A 21,834-nucleotide genomic window follows, 5' to 3' on the forward strand; every position below is an offset into this window, starting at 1 on the left:
TTCCCACTGTTTCCTGTATATATGGGTCTTTCACAAAGCAAGAGGGAAGAAAAATAAGATGGGATTGTGCTGAACAAAGTTACCTACAACTTGAAGCTCTCATTTGTATTAGCTAAGATAATAACTAAAAGCCTTTTTTGGCTGTCAGAAAGTTGGCTCCCACCTACAAATATGCCAGGAAAGACAAATGGTCACTGTACATCTCTAGAGGCCAATACTTAATACTTTCACAGAGTTAAAACAAAATGTTCTTTAAAATGTTGGATGTTTGTTCCTACCCTTTACCAAAAAACAAACAAAAATAAATAAACCTACTCATTCTTTAAGTTAAGCCTGAATTGCTTTTCACTGAATGAATCACTGTTCAAGAAAAAAATACACACTCAAACGCAATGAGAGACTTGGGAACATGACATTTGAGGCTGCAGAGGCTAAAGCTCTCATTAATATGCCTAACATGACTCACCACTATTTAATATAGACATTCATTTAATTTCCTGGAGTTAAGTGAAAAAGGAAACAAACGTACTGTAAAACAGAATAGTGATTTGTTACGTGCCTTCAGTGACATTTTTCCCCTTCTAACAAACCTGAAATCACTATTAAAAACTAGTACTAGAATAGATATAGGTAAAATGTATATATTTACTTTTAAAACTTAAGAGCATATTTCCTTACTACTGAAACAATTATGGAAAAAACATGAGGGCATCCATTCCCCCGCCCTTTCAGCCCAAAGGAAGGTTTCATTGTGTGGGACTGCTTATTTATGCTTAAGGATATGATTTAGTCATGGATTCTGTGACTTTACCGGACCTTCGTGACTTTGGATTCAGCTGTCAGCAGGTGCAACAATGCTGGGACCATGCACCCTGTCCCCATGGCTTTGGCCAGAGGCCAGAACCATGTGCCCCCCTGCCTGTCCCCTGCCCCACAGCTTCAGCCAGAGCTGGGCTGTGCACCCTCGCCCCACAGCTTCAGCCAGCACAGTGGCTGTGTGCCCCCTCCCTGCCACTTTAGCAGGACCTGTTCATACCCATTCTGCACCCCCACAATGGGGTTGGGGCTGTCAGTCCCCTTCCATGGGGCTCGGGCTGTCATTCCTTCCTCCTCCTCCCCCCCTGCAGACCTCCTCCCCAAAATTTTTAGTAAAAGTCAGGGACAGGTCACGGCTCTGTGAATTTTTGTTTATTGCTTGTCCCTGACTTTTACTAAAAAAAAAAAAAAAAAAAAAAAAAACTGTGAAAAAAAACTTAACCTTCCAGGCTTGTCTACCTAGCAATTTACAGCACTGCAATTTCTCACTCCCCTGAGCACAGCAAGTTTCAGCGCTGTAAAGCACCAGGTAGGACAGTGCACGAGCACTGATCACTATGCCCCGGTGCCAGGTGGTTTTTTTTTTTTTTTTTTTTTTTTAAGAGCACTAGGAGAAGGTTCTCTCTGCTGCAACCAACACAACCACATTAAAGCTCTTAGACTAGCCCTTAAATCAACGTGCTAACTACAAGGTGGAACAGATTGTTTAATAGAAGTAGTTAACACATATTTCAAAGGACCATTTAAGGTGAAGTGGCCCATTAACACCTCCAGTCACAGGCAGAAAAGGAAGGGGAGGGGGAAAAAAAGCAGTTTGGAGGAGGAGTTAGTAGTGCAGGGGTGGGCAAACTTTTGGCCCAATGGCCACATCTGGGTATTGAAATTGTATGGCGGGCCATAAATGCTCACAAAATTGAGTTGGGGTGCAGAAGCGAGTGAGGGCTCTGACTGGGGATGCGGGCTCTAGGCTGGGGCCAGAAATTAGGAGTTCAGGGTGCAGGAGGGGGCTCCAGGCTGGGGTAGGGGGTTGGGATGGGCAGGGTGAGGGCTCTGGCTGGGGGGTGCAGGAAGCTACTCCAGCCTGGGATCAAGGGGTTTGGAGGGCAGGAGGGGGATCAGGGCTGGGGCAGGGGGTTGGGGCATGGGAGGGGGTCGGGCTCCAGGCGGTGCTTACCTTGAGCAGCTCCCGGAAGCAGCAGCACATTTCCTCTCCAGCTCCTATGCAGAGGCGTGGCCAGGTGGCTCTGCAGGCACTGCCCCCACAGCTCCCATTGGCAGCAGTTCCCGGTCAATGGGAGATGTGAGAGCAGCGCTTAATGTAGGCACCAGACAGGGGACATGCCACTGCTTCCAGGAGCCATGCAGAGTTGCAGCATGCGCATGTAGAGCAGCTCCTAACCCCAATCCTCGGCTGGAGCCCCAGACCATCCTAGAAGGTTTATCTACATTGCTTTAGGGATTCTTCAGGATGAAAAGTGCAAAAACAAGGTATTTTATGATTCTGCACACTCTAAATCCCCTTTCTGCAAACAGAGTGATTATGTAGCTCTGTGGTGTCCAAAACACTAGTCCTCTATTAAATAAAAACTGACAGCTGCTAATTTTCTAGTCACTCTTACTGCAAAGGACATTAGGTCCTTTGCAACTGGTACAATACTATTCACATTAACTTCCAAACTTAGAACGTAATTATGACCATTTCAATACTGTTTTAGATAAACCCACCATAAAATCTCAATTCCACATCAGCAATACGTGCCTATTCAATATTCTCATCTAAAACATTCTTTTTTTCAGATTCCTCAGTCATGCTAGCTAGTCCAAGCTCCACTGCGACAGACCTTCATGCACAGGCGCAGGCTAGCTAGGTCACAAGCCAATCATCTGAGATATTTTCCTCATTTTGAATATAAATATTTGTAACTTGCTGTTTGGATTGAGACTAAGTTTAGAATTTTTAAATATCTCAGTGACATGGGACTTTATTGGCGTGTTTTTGCTTTGAATTTTGGGATGTTTAAACAACTTTGGTTTTAAAATTCAGACTAATGCATGAAGACAGAATACACATGCTACAGTGAACATAGGCAGCAATAAAATCCCCACAAACAATTATGGTTGTTTGTTGTCCTCTCTATAATGCACTGATGCACCACCACAGCAACACATTAAAGAGCAGTCTATTGATTTTTGGTTTTCCTCCACATATATGGAGTTGGTATAACAAGACACAAACAAACCAGTGCCAGCATCATGAAGCATTTTCATTTCGAAGTATTCTCATTTTGAAGAGTTGTACAACAGGGCACATTAACTCAGGGGATGTTCTGTGCACATCTGAAAGTAGAAAGCAAACCTATTTTCTTACATTACTGTACTGAATATAGTCATGATATAGTAGTTGGTAATGCACTCCTCGGGGCTCCTTCACAGATGCCATATGATCCTTGATGACCAAAGAGCAATCAAGAAAAAGTGACGTTACAGTTGTGATTCATGCTGAACAGAACCTTTGAATGATTGGGGATTAAGTGATATCTGATGTTGTAAAAGCGTTGATTTGATTTTTGTCAGCATCACATGCTGAGACCCAAAATGATTGTTAATACCCTATCTACTAATAAATGTTAATATATGGGAAAACGTGTCACTTTTTACTTGGTCACATTTTAAGTAACCTCTGAATCATCCACAGCAGGATATGCAGGATTTTAGAGAGTATTTTATATCTATTGTTTCAGTTATTTTGTATAAATCATTTTAATTAAGATGAGGCACTTGATAACATTTACAGATTGGCAAATAAGCCTCAGAACTTCAGAACACAGAAGGGGAATGTGACTGGTTGGCCACAGAAACCCTCTTGGGGCCACCAACTGATGTGCCAAGACTACTTCTGTCCCTGCTTTCCCTGCCTTCCCAGCTTGGGACCTCAGTGCCCTGCCTGGTTTGAGCCAGACCCACTAGCCTGCTGCAAATCCAGACCCAGGTCTGAATCACATCCCCCTAACAGGTGTAGGCTTAAACTGAAAGCAGCTTAAGAGGTGTTCCTGCCCTTAACAATAGGTGCCCAACTCCCAATGGGGTCCAAACCCCCAATAAATCCATTTTATCCTGTATAAAGCTTATACAGGGTAAACTCATAAATTGTTCACCCTCTATAACACCGATAGAGTGATATGCACAGCTGTCCCCCCCGCCCTGTCCCCCCGCCCGCATCCCCAGGTATTAATACATACTCTGGGTTAAATAATGAGTAAAAAGTAATTTTATTAAATACAGAAAGTAGGATTTAAGTGTTCCAAGTAGTAACACACAGAACAAAGTGACCTACCAAGCAAAACAAAATAAAACCTGCAAGTCTATGCCTAATACAGTAAGAAATCTGAATTCAGATAAAGTCTCACCCTCAGATGTTTCAAAAAGTTTCTTTCACAGACTGGACACCTTCCTAGTTTGGGCACAATCCTTTCCCTGGTACAGTCCTTGTTCTAGCTCAGTTGGTAGCTAGAGGATTTCTCATGATGGCCGCCCCCTTATTCTGTTCCAGCACCCATTTATACATCTTTTGCATAAGGCGGGAATACTTTGTCTCTCGGGGTTCCCATCCTTCCTTCTCATGAAAAAATACCAGGTTTTAGATGGATTCCAGTTCAGGTGACATGATCACACATCACTGTAAGACTCCAAGCCTTCATTCCTCCCAGCCTGACTCACAGGAAAGTCTGCCTGCATCCACAGTCAATTTTCCTAGTTGATGGGAGCCATCAAGATTCCAAACCACCATTAACAGCCCACACTTTGCATAATTACAATAGGCTCTCAGAGTTATATTTCATATTTCTAGTTTTAGCTACAAGAATGATAGATTCATACAAATTGGATGAACACACTTAATAATATCCTGTGAACTGTACGGCTTCCTACTAAAACCCCACAATCCCCAGGGCATCTCAGGACTTCATGCAATTTTTGAACCAATTTTACCAGCACGAAAGTCCATATTTGTATAACTATAACAGGTGATATGAAACAAGCTTATACAACTATTTAAGCAGCAGAGAATCCTGTGGCACCTTATAGACTAACAGACGTTTTGGAGCGTGAGCTTTCGTGGGTGAATACCCACTTCGTCAGACGCACTCCTGCATCTGACGAAGTGGGTATTCACCCACGAAAGCTCACGCTCCAAAAAGTCTGTTAGTCTATAAGGTGCCACAGGATTCTCTGCTGCTTTTACAGATCCAGACTAACACGGCTACCCCTCTGATACTTGACAACTATTTAAGTTTTAATTCTGCATATTCTGAAACTGCCAGTATAGACTGTTCCTCTGACAGTCCTTCCATTGGACTCTATCACAAGACTCTTGAAGTCAACGCTCTCATCTACTTTTTAAGATAGGGAGGCAGGGATTTGAGCTAAATGGAAGAAAGGTCAGCAGAGGTTTATGAGATGATGCCGCTTTGCGGGGATGAGTGTACATTCCTCTGTCTAGTAAGTTCAGAAAGTATGCTTTAATAAAGTTTTTAAATGAAGGTGTCAGACATTGGCTTCTGCTGGATATATTTTTGTTAGTAGGTCTTAAGAGCAAAGCTAGAAATTGTACCCATGTGCAGGAGCAGTGGACGCACCATAAAAGGGAGGGGAGGGACCACAGGTGCCCAAACCATGGACCCGCCCCTTCCCCTCTACCCACTCTGCCTCTCCCCTGAGGCCCCACCTCTGGGTTGCCCTTCCCCCAAGACCCCGCCCCTTCCCCCGTCACTCGCTCTTACAGCTGGTAACAAGTGTGGGGGGGTCATAGCCTCCTTATTCCCCTGTTTCAGTGCCCCTGCCTGTGTGTGATCAACCTTTGGTTAGTTTATCATTTAAGTCACAGTTTCTCAAACTTATAGTTTAGACCGCTTCTTAATAGAGCTGGTTTTATGGCGCATTCATGAATGCATAACATCCCTGTTGCAACTACAGCAAACGTTGCCATGGAAAGTAATATAAGGAATGGATGTTTAGCTGCCTTTAGTGCAGTAAGTGTTGTGATTCCCGCCCCCACGCCCTCAACTCCCAAGCTTTGGCTCTTCATTTCATCTCCCCTTCTGCTTCTCATAGCTAGAGGCAGAGAAAGAGGAGGTCCAGCACCAGGTGACCAGCTACCTTTCCTGGAAGATCCCCTGGAAGTGCTTTGTGGACCACAGTCTAGGAACCCCCGGTTTAAGAAGAGGGGAATGTCAGAGAGGAAGGAATAAGAGAGTTCTGTCTCAGGATGAAATTCACTCTAGCAGAGGGCCTGCTGAAGATCCTCTAACCCTCCTGTGCCTCACTTGAGCCCCTTAGGGTAACCTGCAATAATAGTGGGGGAGGAATAGAAAAGTAGAGAAATTTTTGTGAAAACAAAATCTGTTTTTATAAATTAAATGTGCCTGGCTGGTCTGATAAAAAAACAAACAAAAAATTAAGAGGTCAGAGAGTGAGGACTACTGCACGTACCCTTTACTTGCTGGCGCAGGTTTCTTCCTTACTCTTCAGCACTTGATGAGGCAGGAGGGAACAATTTTTAAAGCTGTTCTAACATTGTTAGGCCTAGTCCAATCCATCTGACTTAAGTGCTAGAAGCAGTTTTGGGTGTGAACCAGGTAAAGGCCTTGTGTAGACAGAGCCTTTGTGAGAATATTTCCAATAAACCTCATCTAGCTAAAACCAGTAATCATGTTTGTTCACATGTACATTGCCCATAAGCAGCTTAATTTTTTTTTCAGGTAATGAGCAAATACTTCAAGATGATTTAGTGTATTATTCAGTTACTTCAAGGATAAGACCTCTGTGTCTTAGGAAACTATGATCTAAGTAGAGGACCGCTGCCAAGAGAGCTTTGGGGATATTTTTTTCTTCATACACGCACACTAACACAAGCACTTTTAAAAAGGCATCTGCACATCAGCCCATTAGGGCTATGAAAATCATTTATTTGACTATCTGGGAATACTCCATTTTTTAAAGTCCCATGATGAAATGTGACAGACTTTGCTTATTTGGAAACCACGGGATACTTCAGTATTTAATAAACAACATGATATAAAAAAGGCAGATGATACAAATGGTTAGTATTTGAACACCACTGAAATAGTTATTTATCTTTATCAAACTATTTTGTTTGCTTCCTACTATCGCATTTAGGAACAGCTGTAACCCAAATTTTCCAGGCTACAGAATATACTTCGATTTCTCAAGCCTTCTACTCTCATTTTATGTACTATGATTCTATGCATGATGGCAACTAGCCTAGGTTTCAACAGACATGCTATACCTCCTCTGGCATGTATTGATCAGTACTCAAATGTCCACCATATTAAAGCAGTTTATACCATTGTTACCATTTGTGCACTCATTAAGGGCCAATTCTGAAAGGTGCCGAACACCGTCAACTCATTGAAGTTAGTGGTAATTGACAATAAACTGCACTTCAAGACGACTGGGCTCCAAATCAATTTCATTGTTTACTAATCCTAGGAACAAAGCATCTGTTGGGAACTGAGGACAACTGAAGAGTATTTACTCTCTCCCTAACGAGTCCTTGCAGAACAAATAAAAATAAGAGCAATAACACTAAACATATCTTCATGCTCTTCAAGACTAAATATTTCATCAAATAAACATTCAAGACTGTATCCACCATTTTCTTTTATTTCCATAATGGAGAAAAGCTTTGGCTTGTCAATCCTCCTTTGTACTCATCTTTTGAACACAAATAAATGCCACCTTCGTAAAATACAGGTGACAAATTTCTTCCTGAGAGAGCCCTGGGCCATTCAGAAATAATATTTACTACTTATTCTTCATTAGAATAAAATTCTGAAATGCACTTATGTAGTTTTCAATTCACAACTACATAAATCCATTTTCTCATTCTAGCTTTCATGTAAAGGTGTCTTGCTGTACAACAGCAGTTAACCAAGTGTCAATTTGTTAAACTTTCACCTCCTCTTAAACTCAAAGCACCTTTAGGCATGTAACTTCACCACACCTCACAACACCACTGTCCCCCACCGTCCCCCTTTAATCTCTCTATCATTTCACATAAAAATTCCCTAAAATTTCCTTTAAAGACCAGCCATTTGTCTGAAAGACAAAATTGAGGATAATTGCAATTGATTTTCCTGCAGAATAATTCTTGATGCTAAAAAGGCCCACAGTAAATTTAAATCAACTTAAGCCAAGTGACCGGGGTCAATCCAGATAAATAATACATACCGTTAAGAGCTTTTAGTCCAACCTATTTACTGTTATGTTAAAGCAGAAACAATGTTTTATGACCAGCCAATCCATGAGAAGCCATAGTAAAAATGCAGTGTGCAGGGAGGTGATGGGAAGGAAGGACTAGAAAAGTGTAAAGCTTTGAGATGCAAAGCCTAGTTTACTTAATATTTAGCTAATATTTTGTAAGACCATAGCACCTTCCACATGATGATTTCAGAGGGAATACAAGCATTAATAAATTAATCTTCACATCACCCCATGAGGTAACCAAGTGCCACATTTCACAGTTAGGGAAGCAGGCAATGAGAGGTTAAGTGATTTGCCCAAAAGGCATACTGGTTTCACAGCCAGGAACAAAACCCTGATCTTCTCACTACCACTCTTGTGCTTGTGCCAAAAGACCCTTTTTGCAGGGAGACACAGACCCGAGACACACAGTTACTTGTTCTGAAGTTACTGCAGCTTTTTAAAGTGACACTTCATGGAAGAAAAAATGTGTTACATCAATCTTTTGCCTGAATTATTTCTTCAGGCAACAATGGCTTATTGTACTTTCAAAACTTAATCAGAACAGTATGTGACTTTCAAGTTCTTAAAACTGGTTGAAGACAAAGTTGGTTTTTTAGAAGAGGTGGGTGTTTGACAGTATGCTTTTAGAAACAAAGCCAAGAACTGGAAAGAGTATACTGTACTCATTTTACATATGGATTTGTTATGCTTCACACTTCTATAGTCCTGTTTCTTCCATTACCTCAAAACGCTTTACAATACGATTTCAAGCTAATCAAGTTTCACAAGATGGTGAGGTAGCTAAAGGTCCTAAGATGTAGAGGAATCATGACGCTAGTGACATGTAACAACCCAAGGGTTAATCATGCAGTTGTGTAACAGTGCACGTCAACCCTAAATTATTTCAGACACAAGTGAAGGACGACACCATATTTATATTCAATTCAAACAGCAGGGGAATTTAGGAAGGAAAAGTGCAAGTTATCGGAGTCTGTGCATGGCCAGGCCATTGTATTTAACATCTCCCCTCATGTACTATTTGAATAATCTCAAGTGCTCAGGACCACCACAGAAGCCCCTAGTGTCATGCTGAACATCAGTCCAGAAGTGACTCAAGATTGGTTCACCAATACTATTTCACTGAGTGGACATATGTTCCCTGCCCAGTCCTGCTTAGCCTACGAGATCCACTAGGATTACAGCACAAGGTGGGATCCTTAAAATAAGCATCCCATAGAAAATAGGCTTTTTGTAAAGCTTCCTATGATCAAGATAGCTTATTGGCAAAGGTAAAGGAGATTTATATAAAATAGGACAGATGTAGTTTGTATTTTTGGAAGGAGAGAGAACTGGGTAGACTTCCCACCTAATTAAATAAAAATTAAAAGAGTTAGACATAAGACTCAGACTATTCTATTGCATTTGGTAGTAAAGTCTCTGTTCCAACAAAACAGCACATAAGGGAAGCAGAAGCAGCCCAGACCAGAATTTATTCTAGCTAGTTTAGATGCCTGGTAAAAATATAAGCTAGAACTCACATTAGACAAGAATGGTTTGTCACAAGATGAGTGGGAAACACTGCCAAGCTATGTTAACTCAACACCGAAACAAGATTCTCATTCCTCACCACCCCACATCTCATTTCCATCTATTCAGACTGAGTTCACTGAAACTTTAAGTTTGTTTGTTATTCTGAGGGCTTGTCTACACTTACAGTGCACATAGTGAAGACAAGACAGCTGTCTACACCGGGGATTAGGCTGATACAACTATGTGGCTCAGGGGTATGGATTTTTCCACCCCCAAAGCAATGTAGTTATACTGACAAATTAGGAGGCCAAGCCTGAGGGCTTGTTTACACAGGCAATTAACAGTACTGCAACTTTCTTGCTCACCCCCCTTTTTCACCCCCCTGAGCGCAGCAAGTTGCAGAACTGTAAAGCACCAGTGTAAACAGTGTCCTAGCACTGGGGGCTGCATCTAATTTTTTTTTTTTAAGAGCACTGGGAGAACTCTCTCCCAGAGCTGCGCTGCGACGACACAAGGCATGTTAAAGCACTACGGTGGCATCACTTTGGCGTTGCCAGTGTAGACTAGTTCTGAGATACCTAGGGATGAAAAGCACTAAGAGCAAGTGTGAAGTACTATGCTGTTCATATATCTATTGTTTGTAGCTAGCTCAGACTTATTCATTCAGAAATGCAGTCACTACCTCCCATTCACGGCCTTTTTGGCATCTATCATAGAGGAGATAGTAATAAAACCAATACAAACCATGGCATGACACTAAAACAATCAAATTATTTCCCCGGGTAAAAGGTAAATGAATGAATTGGACTGAACTGTATTAGTGGAGCTTAAAACAAAAAGCTATGAATAAATTAAAAGCACGCTCAGGCTCTGTGTAGGGCCATCCTCTATCACACAATTTTTATCTTGAATGTCATTTCTCTACCTTCTCCTGAACTAGTGAGATAATTTAAAATTTTTATTTTTATTTCTGAAACAAGAAGCACCTGACACTATAGACATGTCTTACAAATACTTACAAAAAAGTCAAAAGCAGCAACCCCCAGCATACATAATAATCCAGACACAAAAATAAACTAAATAATTCCCTACTTTCCCTAACAATTGCCCACACAAGAATAAAACGTTCAGACTAAGCACAGAATGTCAAGGCACAAGATGTTAGTTTGATTTCCGTCACTATTCTCCAACAAAGCGAGTCCTGGAAAGTTATAATGGAAATTCCTCAGAATGATGAATATGTGCTGAAGGTCTCTGATCAGGTTTTATTGTTTAAGAGAGGAACTTTAGAAAGTGAAAGGAAGTTTATATTCAATCCAAAAGTACAGTAAATCTTTCTATCCTAAACCCAGGAGTCTCAAATACCGAATACCTTAACTGACTTTTTTCTATGATTCTACACCACACAGGATGTAACCTTATGCAATATAATGGGTCAAACTTAGTGTAGGGCTAGAGTGCCCTGAGGGACTTGATTTTTTAGAGGTTTCAGAACTGTCTGAAGATCAGGTCCCGTTAAAGTCTCAGGCTGTGTACTCAAAAATTGAAGTATTCAAAGTCAGCCAACTTCTTGCAAATCTTAATCTAATTGTGGCAGCAAGCTAAGGTTGAGTTTTGACAGTCAGCATCACTCTCCCATGCAAGAAAAAAAAACTAAATCCAATGAAAGGGGATCGGGGGGAGGGGCGGCTATCATAAAACCAGAAGAGGGTGGAGAGGCTGGAGAAAGGAGTAACAAAGAATTATGCTGTCTAAAATGTGCATGAAATTCCTCACTACTATACACTGCAAACATTCTGTTTTATAGCTCTGATGTGAAGAGTGCCTAATTTCACTTTTTAAAATATTTTTAATATATCCTTTCCATTTACTCCTTTTTTTAAATTAAACATATCTTTTCCTTTAGTGTTGAAGGAAAAAGATAGGAAAGGTTATTAAATAAGAACCCTCTTTTTAGGAGAGAAGGAATCTTTAATGGCTATGCTGGCATGACACTGCTATATCTGAACAGCTTGTTGCCATTAGTAATACTTCACTACATAAAGGAAGTGACATTTGATCTTTATTCACTATGATTTATACTACAGCTGGATCCTTCTATTTTCCAGAAGGAATGACCATGGTTTTGGTCTACAAAGCTGAAAACAAGAAAGCCAGAGGAACTTTAGAAGGCATTCGTCTAGCTGAGTGAAACCATATTAAAAACATCTTCTCCTTCTCCAGGCCGGCAAGAGCTGGGAAATCTGAGGTGGCAGAGTTATCAGGCTGGGTGGTAAGTGGAGTAGAGAGAATCAAGCATTACTTTTATTACTCTCTTAGAGCCTTCCAGCCAATCTAAGGACGGCTTCCACGAGGTCCAAAGGGAGCCATGTCTAACCTTTCTTGGCTAGACTAGAAACAAGGCCTTTAAGGTGAGGAAACCCAGAGGACTTCTCTCACAGTCACCTTTTACCCTTAAACTGTTCACACTATGTGCTGGAAAATCTGACCAAGATTAGAAACACAGAACAAGATAGGTTAAATAGCATATTAAAGAGCCACATACAAGCCAGGAGAAGCAGAAGAGGTTGTGGTTATTATAGTTGCAAGTATTATATATGAAAATATTCACCCAAACTTCTGCATCTAATTGCTATGCGCAATCAATAATTGCATATGCAAATTAAGCTGGCTGATTTACACAAAAGTCTGAAAATCCAGAATCAGGTGTTCTTTCATCATTAGATAAGCTAGAATCTAGTGTTTTGAACCAATGAGTACAAGGTACAGTTGAAAAGCAGAGCCTGAAAACACCAAAAAGTAAGAAGACAGGAACTTTTTTCCCCCAAAAAAGGAAAATCTTGAATTAATTGAAGTCCATTGATTCCTTCCAACATAATCATAATTTATAATGGGGTGAATGAGGACAGATTGACAGGCTCAATTTTAAATCTGGGTCGGGGAAGAAACTGTTCCATAAGGACAGAACCACAGAGCTGTTAAGATTTTGATTAATTATTTCAGTTCCAGAGGCTTTATGAGTTAGTAGCATTTCTGAATATACTTTCACATTAGCCATTATGTTTTTTCTACAGTTAATTTGTTTGACAATAGTGATTTGTAGCCAAGCTTTAGAAGTGTCATAAACACTTGAAGACTTATTTTGATTCTAAATCATAATCCAGGACAAGGACACTTGGACATTTTCTTAAATTATTGGGAAGCAGAGTTGGAGATAGTGAAATTTTCTTCACTATCTCCAAGTGCTATATCCTATTTGAGCTGTGTACACATAATTATGCCAATAGGAATTGTTAGATACAAGAATCAACTCTGAGCATGTGTATGCACATATATAATCATATACACTCTTATTACACACACTCCAGATACATGTTTTCATCTTCAACATTTTTGGGGGGTGAAAACATGTCTTGTGTTGTGTCTTTTTTTAAAGCATTCCCAATAAAATTCCAACCCAACACACTTTCCTAAAATGCAAACCAGAAACCTGAATCACTGATAAAGCCCAAATGAGACATGAAGCTTCTCATAATATAAATTTCATGGGTAACATTTAAATTTGCTCTGGGCCATTTTTCTGCTAGGAATCCTACCATCTCATCTGGGGTTGGCAGGCAATAATGCTTTTTGCTGTACTGGGCCCCAAGCTGTAGAAAAGCTTTGCCTTTTAAAGCAGTCACAGCCATCCCTCATTTTTATTACTATCCAATCTCTTCAGTGCCAGGTGGCTTTTAATAAGACCACTAGTTGCCCTCCTATTTATAGCCTCTCCTCTTTCCCCACCACCATGTTGGACCCCTCTGCTTCTTCTCCAGTTTTATAAGGGTGGCTTTATTTGTAATATATACAGTTTGCTTTATACTCTGCAATACATGTACACTTTGAAACCACTATAAAACGATAACTGATGATAATGACATCCTTCTGAGGCTGGTAAGCATTCCTGTTTTAGAGATAGGAGAAGCAGAGAGCAGTTCCCAACAGATCAGTGGGAGACCTAGAACCTGAATTCAGGACTTCCTGGCTCCTGATACTGGGCTTAGTCCACTAGATCATGTTGTTTCAATGGAATTTTGATATATTTTAATGTAATATCAAATTATTAATGGAATCATCCATAAGCAATTCTCTGACGCACTGGTGGTGCACGCTACAGGAGCATTTCCAACTACTGACAGGGAGAATGACACTTCTAATGAACTGGCTGAGGGGAGTTGCTGGCTATGCCACCCGAAGAGGGATGTCAAAACAGCTCATGCATCACACCAGTCAAGTGCACTCCTGAATGAGTACCAACAGGCTGACTAAGGACATTCTTACCTTTCTTTTCCCCTGTAAAAGGAACAAAATCCTCCCTGTCTTCCTGTTCCAGTGCTTCCTTCTCCAAATAAGCAAGAAGTCTCTCTCTGTCAAAAGCGCCTGAGGCCTTTTTAGTAGTCTGGTCTTTCTGTCGGAAGCCTGCTGGCAAAAGTGCATTCTACAAAACAAAAGGAAGTATTATGACCAAGCTTAAAAAGTCCTGGTATACAAGTTGTCAGCTTCAATTCAGTCTTTTTGAAAATCAAATTCATTCTATTCTACTTTTCAGAAAATCTTGAACCTCCCTCCAATACTTTTTTGGAGGCCAGGTCTACATACAATGGATTGCATATTGTGCATTATTAGTGTTTTAAAAAAAACTTAAAGTTATGCTTGAGGAGTACCAGAGCTTCTAGACTCACACAGTAGTTATTTCACATTTCCTTTCCAATATGAATGCCTCCTTCACTTGCATGGGGAGGAGTGAATAAAAACCACTCATCCCATTTGCACATTGGATGCTCAGTCAAGAGGCTATCTACACCTTTCCAGATTCACAAGACAACTGTCTATTCTAGCCAACTCAGTCAGCAACCAACAACATGGGGAAGCACTTTTGTACAGGAGACCTGATCCTATTTAAGGCCTTCTGCAACTGCTGGTATAATGTGAATTAAAAGAGAAAGTCATAGAAAAAATGGAGGAAGAAATGTGGATAGAAAGGAGGGAGCAGTACATAAGAAAGGGGGGAGATTTCTGAGGGTCTTTTTAAAAAATGTATTTTGACAGTTTTCACACAGTTAAAAATTATGCATGTCACCAACATGAGAAGTAAGCAACCATATATAACTAATGGTATTCTACAAGAATACTCTGCTGCAGATTAAGTTATTCAGAACTGAATAATGTATTACAATATGACTGACAATGTCACAAGTCTACAGAGATTATATCAAATTTAAGCCTAAATTGACAGCTGGGACTAGAACCCAAATCTAGCTAAAGAAAAGGAAGGCAGAAGAAGTCCACCCTTCCCCTCGTCATAATACATCAGTACATGCAACAGAGAAGGCCACCAGGGGTACAAAAGGACAGTGATCAATACATGTTGGAAACAGGATAATAAAGCTAGAAACATTTTCAAACAAAAAATTTCCTTCAGGAACAGCACCGACTGTAATTTTTCCTCTCTCTAATTATAAATCATTCCCCAAAAGGTCTTCATGGTCATTTCACTTTACATGGGTTGTTTTCATGTTGCAAACAGGAAACAAACAGCTTTGAGATACGAGTCTTATTTTTTGTATTGTTTCTTTAGCAGATTAGAATACGTGTTCTGTGCGTGTAACATAAATTAAAGAAAGCTGCATGAGTTTGTCAGTATAGTTGCTAACCAGTGCCACCAAAAAGGGCTGTTTGCGGCTCAATTCCCACCTCAGGGTCAAGGTCATCCAGAACAGTTTCCAGTTGTTTCAGTTCTTCTTCTGATAGCTTGCCAAGAATTTCATCCTCATCAAGATCCTTGTACTTGTCCAAATCTTTTCGGAATGGAAGCGTCATGTCTTAGTAGCAGAAAGTCACTAAGTTTTCAAACTTCCAATAGAGACTGATTTCTGTTCTTAAATGAAGCTCTAGAAAGAACAAAAAAGGAGCACAATTAAGGACATTTTCTCAAAATCACTGTTTTCAAGCTTCCAAGTGTACAAGTACATTTTCCCAGGGAAAGTCTTCCCCTCCATCACATGTTCACATCAATTTTTGCTGTTCTACAGTAGCACATATTGTAAGTGCCCTCTGGTTTTTATAAAATGTCCATCACCATGCTATCTAAGTACTGCTAGGCTCCTAGTAACAATTTAAAAGACTCTCCAACCCCCCAGACCAAATCACTCTGCATCACCGAAAAGTCAAGTTTTGGCTTATAATGTTGATAGTGCCAATTTTACTTATTCTATTGATATCAATAGGACACTCAAAGCTACAATATTAAAGGATTGGAAAAAAGCGAAAATAGTTATGACCAGTATTTCTCTAGTCTAAGCCCTCCTAATGCCATCAGTTTTTGTGAGCAACTGATGTCAAAAGCGTTCCGTAGATAGTTAGGAATGATCTTTTATATTTTTCTTGTTCAAGGTCATATTTACAGCTTGATTAGAAGAGGCACAGAAAAGGAGACAAACTAATTAGGTAATAAACAAGGACATGAGTCAGCAATAATGGCAAAGGAAGTTAGCCATCTACTTCTGCTGAGTGAGTTATATACTGATAAGTAACATTTGACTCTGTCAAATTAAAGACAAATGCACAGTCAAAATGCTTAGCAACTTTTTCTTTTTAAGTTTCCTAAATATTAGTAGACAGATGATCAAGAGATGCCTATTCAATTTTTACTTCCTAGATGCCAGCTGGAGGCCAAATATATAGAAAATCAGGAATTAAACATTCCCCAGGTCAGGCTTTTTCCTTCCTATAACCTGAAAGAGGCCAATTTACGCCCAGTGACTAACATTGCAATCTCTCTCACTTCATTTTGACTCAAGTATGTGTTAGTTGTGAATTTAAAAAATCCCATGGACTGACTTAATACAACAAGCCCTAGCTCAAAATTAATGTAAAAGGTTTACATAGAGCAAGTAGTTATAAAAAAGCATCTGCCCAGCACAACAGTTAAAATGTTCAAGAATATACTACATAATCTGACAGTTGAACAAATTGCATACCACAGACAGAATTTAATCTCAATTTCATACTCTGAAAACAAGAGATTTTTTGAGCAAGCTATAGAACTTTCCATTATAACTAACGAGAGTTACTTACTACCTCATACAATAAGGAGCTATTGTTTCTTATGAAATATAAACATAAAGCTTGGGAATGAGATACAGGACTGGTCTACATGACAAAGTTAGGTCAGCTTAACTACATCGCTCAGGACTGTGAAAAATTTCAGGCACTGTGCAATATAAAGCCAACATAATCCCTGGTGTGGACACTGCTAGGTGGGGTGGGAGCTACTGCCTTTTGCAGAGGTGGATTTACTACAGTGACAGAAGAACCTCTTACACCCCTGTGGGCTTGTCTTCACTACGGAGCTAAATCTGTGCTGCAGCGGCATCGATTTAGCCGGTCTACTGAAGACACGCTCAATTGATGGGAGAGTGCTCTCCCATCAATTTCTGTACTCCCCCTCAACAAGTGGCAGAAGCACTGTTGGCAGGAGAGCGCCGACATAGCGTAGTTTGGACCCCGCGGTAAGTAGATCGAATTGTGTAGCTTAGATTGACTGGCAGTTGTAGTGTAGACCAGGCCTGTAGCAAGCGTCTATATTACAGCAGTGCAGCAGCCATGTCAATGTAGCATTCTAAAGTAGACACACACACACTCTAGTGACCACTTTTTTTACTGCATTAAGGAATATTAAAGGGGACAGGCTCGTTTATTTCCCTCTCTTCAAAAAAAAAAAATTGGATGGCCTGGGATGTTGCTGTCTTTTGGCTAAATTCTTGGCTCACACTGTGCATACATATATATGCAAAACACCACAGCTGAAGGTGGAAGGAGAGAAGGACATAGTACTTGATTTTTTCCAAAAGAGTAAAGTCAGCGATGTATCCATAGTAGACTTTGGAAACATGGCCAAGACCACTGGCCTGACTTGAACCCCACTACTACTTCCAGCAGGAATAATCTAGAGAGAGGCTGTGCATGCAGCCAGAGTCAACCTGTCAGTGTTGGGTTTTATTTGTCCGATGCATGCACAAAGTACCATTGCAGGTGCTTACATAACACACTGCATTCATTTTTTCATTTCTGCAATTATAGTTGATTCCAGGCCACATGATCTTTGGCAGGCCAAATATGTCGTTGTTTCCCCACACACATACCAAACAAAATTAAAAATAAATAAGAAAAAACAACCCTATCTCCTGGCTAGTCTACAGCTCTGTTTACTGAATTCCTTCATCTCATGTGTGCACAGTAAGGGAAGTCTCATGGTGATTATTTGTTCACTGAATGTGTCGCTGTTAGTCAGCATGCTGTTTTGCACTCAGAGACTGAGCAAACAGTGGGAATGTAGGCTAAGATTTCTATGGCGCAAACTTCATATACTTTATAGATCAGAGTTTCTCAACCATTTTCTTTCTGAGGACCCCACAACATGCTATAAAAGCTCCACGGTCCTGCTGTGCCACAACTGTTTTTCTCCATATAAAAGCAAGGGCCGGCATTAAGCGGTAGCAAGCAGAGCAATTGCTTGGGGTCCCATGCTCAGGCTTTGCTTCAGCCCCAGATGGTAGGGCTCAGGGACCCAGGCTGCAGTATTGCGCTGCAGGGCTTTGGCTTTCTGCTCTGAGATGTAATGAGTCTAACCCCCTGAAACCTCCTCGCAGCCCACCATGGGACCCCAGATCCCTGGTTGAGAACATTGTTATAGATAACAGTCCACAACAGTACTACAAGCAAGTTCTGTTAAGCCAGATTTTCTTTTCAGTTGCTCTAACAAGAATGACAGTTTTTGATGTCTACCAACCTAGAAGAGACAAACAAAGTGTACAGGTACATACTGCTTCAAATAGTTACAACTATTTCATTTTACTAAAGAAAACTATTACCAGTTGTAACACGGTTACTTCTGTGGCTGCATGTTTGGTATTACTAGGACATCCAGATGCTGAGCTACTATGACCAAACACAGGCTAAATTCTCAAGAGACTGCAAAAATGTCACAGAACCAGTGTCAGTAAAGTTAAATTAAGTGGCTTCTTCCAGATCTCCCACTAGCTTAAAAGACCATTCTGCTTGGCACTGGTAAGGTACCAGCTGGAATACTGTACCCAATTCGGAGCGCCAAACTTTAGAAAAGATGTGGACAAACAGGAGAGCAGCAACAATAATAAAGGGTTTAGAAATTCTGACCTACGAGGAAAGGTTAAAAAAACTGGGAATGTTTAGTCCTGACAAAAGATGACTGGGGAACGGGGGAGGGGGGGAGAACCTGATAACAGTCTTCAAATGCATTAAGGCAGGGGTAGACAAAGTACAGCCCATGAACCACATCCGGACCATTAGACCATTTAATCCAGCCCTCAGCTCTCACTGGGGAGTGGGATCAGGGGGTTGCCCCACTCCAACATCCCCAGCCCCACCCCAGAGCCCACACCTCCAATTGGAGCCCTCACACCCTCCTCCATACCCCAACCCCCTAGCCCAGACCTAATCCCCCTCCCCGCCCTCTGAACCCCTCGGTCCCAGACTGAAGCCCTCTTCTGTACTCACGCCCCACCCCAGAGCCCTCTCACACACACAGGACCAGTTCCAGGCACCAGCCCAGCAAGCAGCTGCTTGAGGCAGCCAATAGAGAGGGGCAGCACGTCTGGGTCTTCAGCGGAAATTCGGCTGCAGGTCCCTCACTCCCTCTCGGAGCAAAGGACCAGCCACCAAATTGCTGCCGAAGACTGAAGCAAAAACCCTGTTGCCAGCCCTGCACACACACCCCGGACCCCAACCCGGAGTCCTCTCCTGCACCCTGAACTCATTTCAGGCCTCACCCCAGAGCCTGCACCTCCAGTCGGAGCCCGCACCCCTACTCCCAATTTTGTGAGCATTCATATTTCCATATCCCAATGCGGCCTTCAGGCCAAAAAGTCTGCCCACCCCTGCATTAAGCGCTGTTCTAAAGAGGACTGTGATCAGTTGTTTTCTATGTACACTGAAGGTAGGTCAAGAAGTAATGGGCTTAATCTACCACAAAAGAGATTTAGGTTATATATTAGGAAACTATAAGGGTAGTTAAACTCTGCAGTAAGCTTCCAATGGAGGTTGTGGAGTGTTTTTAAGAGCAGGTTGGACAAACACCTGTCAGGGATAATCTAAGTTTACTTGGTCATGCCTCAGAGCAGGGGGATGGACTTGATTTCTTGAGGTCTCTTCCAGCCCTACATTTCTATGATTCTATGAATGTACAGATTTACGTAAGTATGTGCTTAGAAGTGGTGACTCAAAATTAACAAAAGACATCATCAACTTAAATTCTGTACCTTATAGTCTAGCACAGACTGCTACAGTTGCCATAGCCTTATGGTATTTCTGAAATGTTTGTTAAGGATTCACAGTATCTGCACAGTAATTAACTCCCACACAATACGTATACAAATTAACTTCTGACTCTAGAACAGAGAAGTTTTTCCCCTTCCTTTCAATTTAAGCCATTCAGTATAGTATCTTAAAAGAAAACATTTCCTGCAGCTAATTACACAGCATTGTCAGCCACCAAGCTGCATACTCTGAGTGCAAAGTTAAGCTGTTTTTCAACTTTGTGAGAGTGTTTGCATTCAAATATCACAAAGCGATTTATAATTTGAAACAATTTGCAATGCTGACAGTGATTCGAATCTATAAAAAAATGCCCTGATGTGGCTCAGTAACTAACCCCTCCACCAAAACATCATCATCAGCTTCAGTACCATATGCCTTCTTCAATCAGGCTTTGTGCTACTTCTCAAACAACACAGTCTCCCACAACTCCCTTCCACTTACTGTCTTTAGCACTTCCGCCTTGAGAAAGTAATCTGGAAGTTACACAAGATAAATATTGGTAATATATTAAGATCCCACTTGCAGTCCATGGACCTCATTTGTCTTATATATGATGCCATATAGTCACTATATTGAGCTCAGAAGCTGTTCTAGCTGGCCTGATGGTTCTATTGATAGTGTATCATAAACAAATCAAGGCTCTCAAATTATTAGGTCATCAGAGAAGCCTGCAGGTTTCCAGAGTATAGAAGAAATGTTAAGCTTCCCATCCATTTGCAAAATCTACAGACACCTGTTAGAGAATACAGTGGGAAACCAGCAGCCCCACTCACTGCAGACTTAGTGACACAGCTGCAATTGCGGATGTACAGGATGTGGGATAGAATACTTTTTTTTAAAGCTCACTAAAATAAAATTGGAAACTATAACAGAACACTTGAGTAATATCCTGAATCTTCTCCTTAGCAAGTTAAGCATCCCCTGACACACTCTTACTTAAAACAAGTGAGAGTCACCTTTCAAGATCTGGGATGAACCTACCATTTAAAATCATTCTGGAGTTCACTGTGTAAATACCTACGGATCAGTATTAGACTAGTTTTAAAAGTACACTTTTCATTTTTAATAAAAGGCATCTTCCAAAAAAGATTACCATGTAACACTGATCGTTGTGACAGTTATATGTACTACTGTAATGTCTAGGAGTGACTTCCCTGCCTGTTGTGAAGGTTGCGGATCTCTCGAGGCATCTAGACAGACTTATGTGTAGTGCTGGGGAGGAGCCGGTGGTCGTGGTACAGTAGGTACCAATGACATAGGGAAGGGTAGGACAGATGTCCTGGAAGCCAAATTTAAGCTGCTAGGGAAGAGACTGAAATCCAGGACCTCTATGGTGGCATTCTCAGAAATGCTTCCAGTTCTACGCACAGGGCCAGGTAGGCAGGCAGAACTTCAGAGTCTCGATGAGTGGATGAGACGATGGTGTAGAGAGGAGGGATTTACGTTCATTAGGAACTGTGGAAACTTTTGGAATGGGGGGAGCCTGTACAGGAGAGATGGGCTCCACTTAAACTAAAGTGGAACCAGACTGCTGGTACTAAACATTAAAAAGGTTGTAGAGCAGTTTTTAAACTAGGAGATGGGGGAAAGCTGACTGCTGCAGCGGAGCACGTGGATCGGACACAGACTTCTCTTAGGGGAGAGTCTGATGATAGAGAATCTCCAGGTTATAGTCAGGAACAGAGGACAGGAGAGGATAATGTAAGGGCCGGATCAGATGATAAACAGTCACATAAAAAAGAATCTGGCACATCAGAAAAGGGAAGACAAATAAACAGGGACAAGTTTTTAAAGTGCTTGTACACAAATGCTAGAAGTCTAAATAAT

The 21,834-nt window shown here is 41.1% G+C and overlaps 1 protein-coding gene across 2 annotated transcripts in view; it reads right to left on the reverse strand.

Moving 5' to 3' along the window:
* The window catches only part of LOC116823786 (tropomodulin-3-like), a 50,619-nt gene that overhangs the window by 18,088 nt on the left and 10,697 nt on the right, over positions 1-21,834 (reverse strand). For both annotated transcript variants that reach the window (XM_032778619.2, XM_032778618.2), the window contains exons 2-3: positions 15,346-15,542; positions 13,933-14,089 (exon numbers count right to left, since the gene is read on the reverse strand). In XM_032778619.2, the coding sequence (XP_032634510.1) occupies positions 13,933-14,089; positions 15,346-15,471 (283 nt within the window). In that variant the 5' untranslated portion in view covers positions 15,472-15,542. The remainder of the gene's footprint in view (positions 1-13,932; positions 14,090-15,345; positions 15,543-21,834) is intronic.

The sequence above is a fragment of the Chelonoidis abingdonii genome, chromosome 9 (assembly GCF_003597395.2).
Source record: "Chelonoidis abingdonii isolate Lonesome George chromosome 9, CheloAbing_2.0, whole genome shotgun sequence".
NCBI classification, from domain to species: domain Eukaryota; kingdom Metazoa; phylum Chordata; order Testudines; family Testudinidae; genus Chelonoidis; species Chelonoidis abingdonii.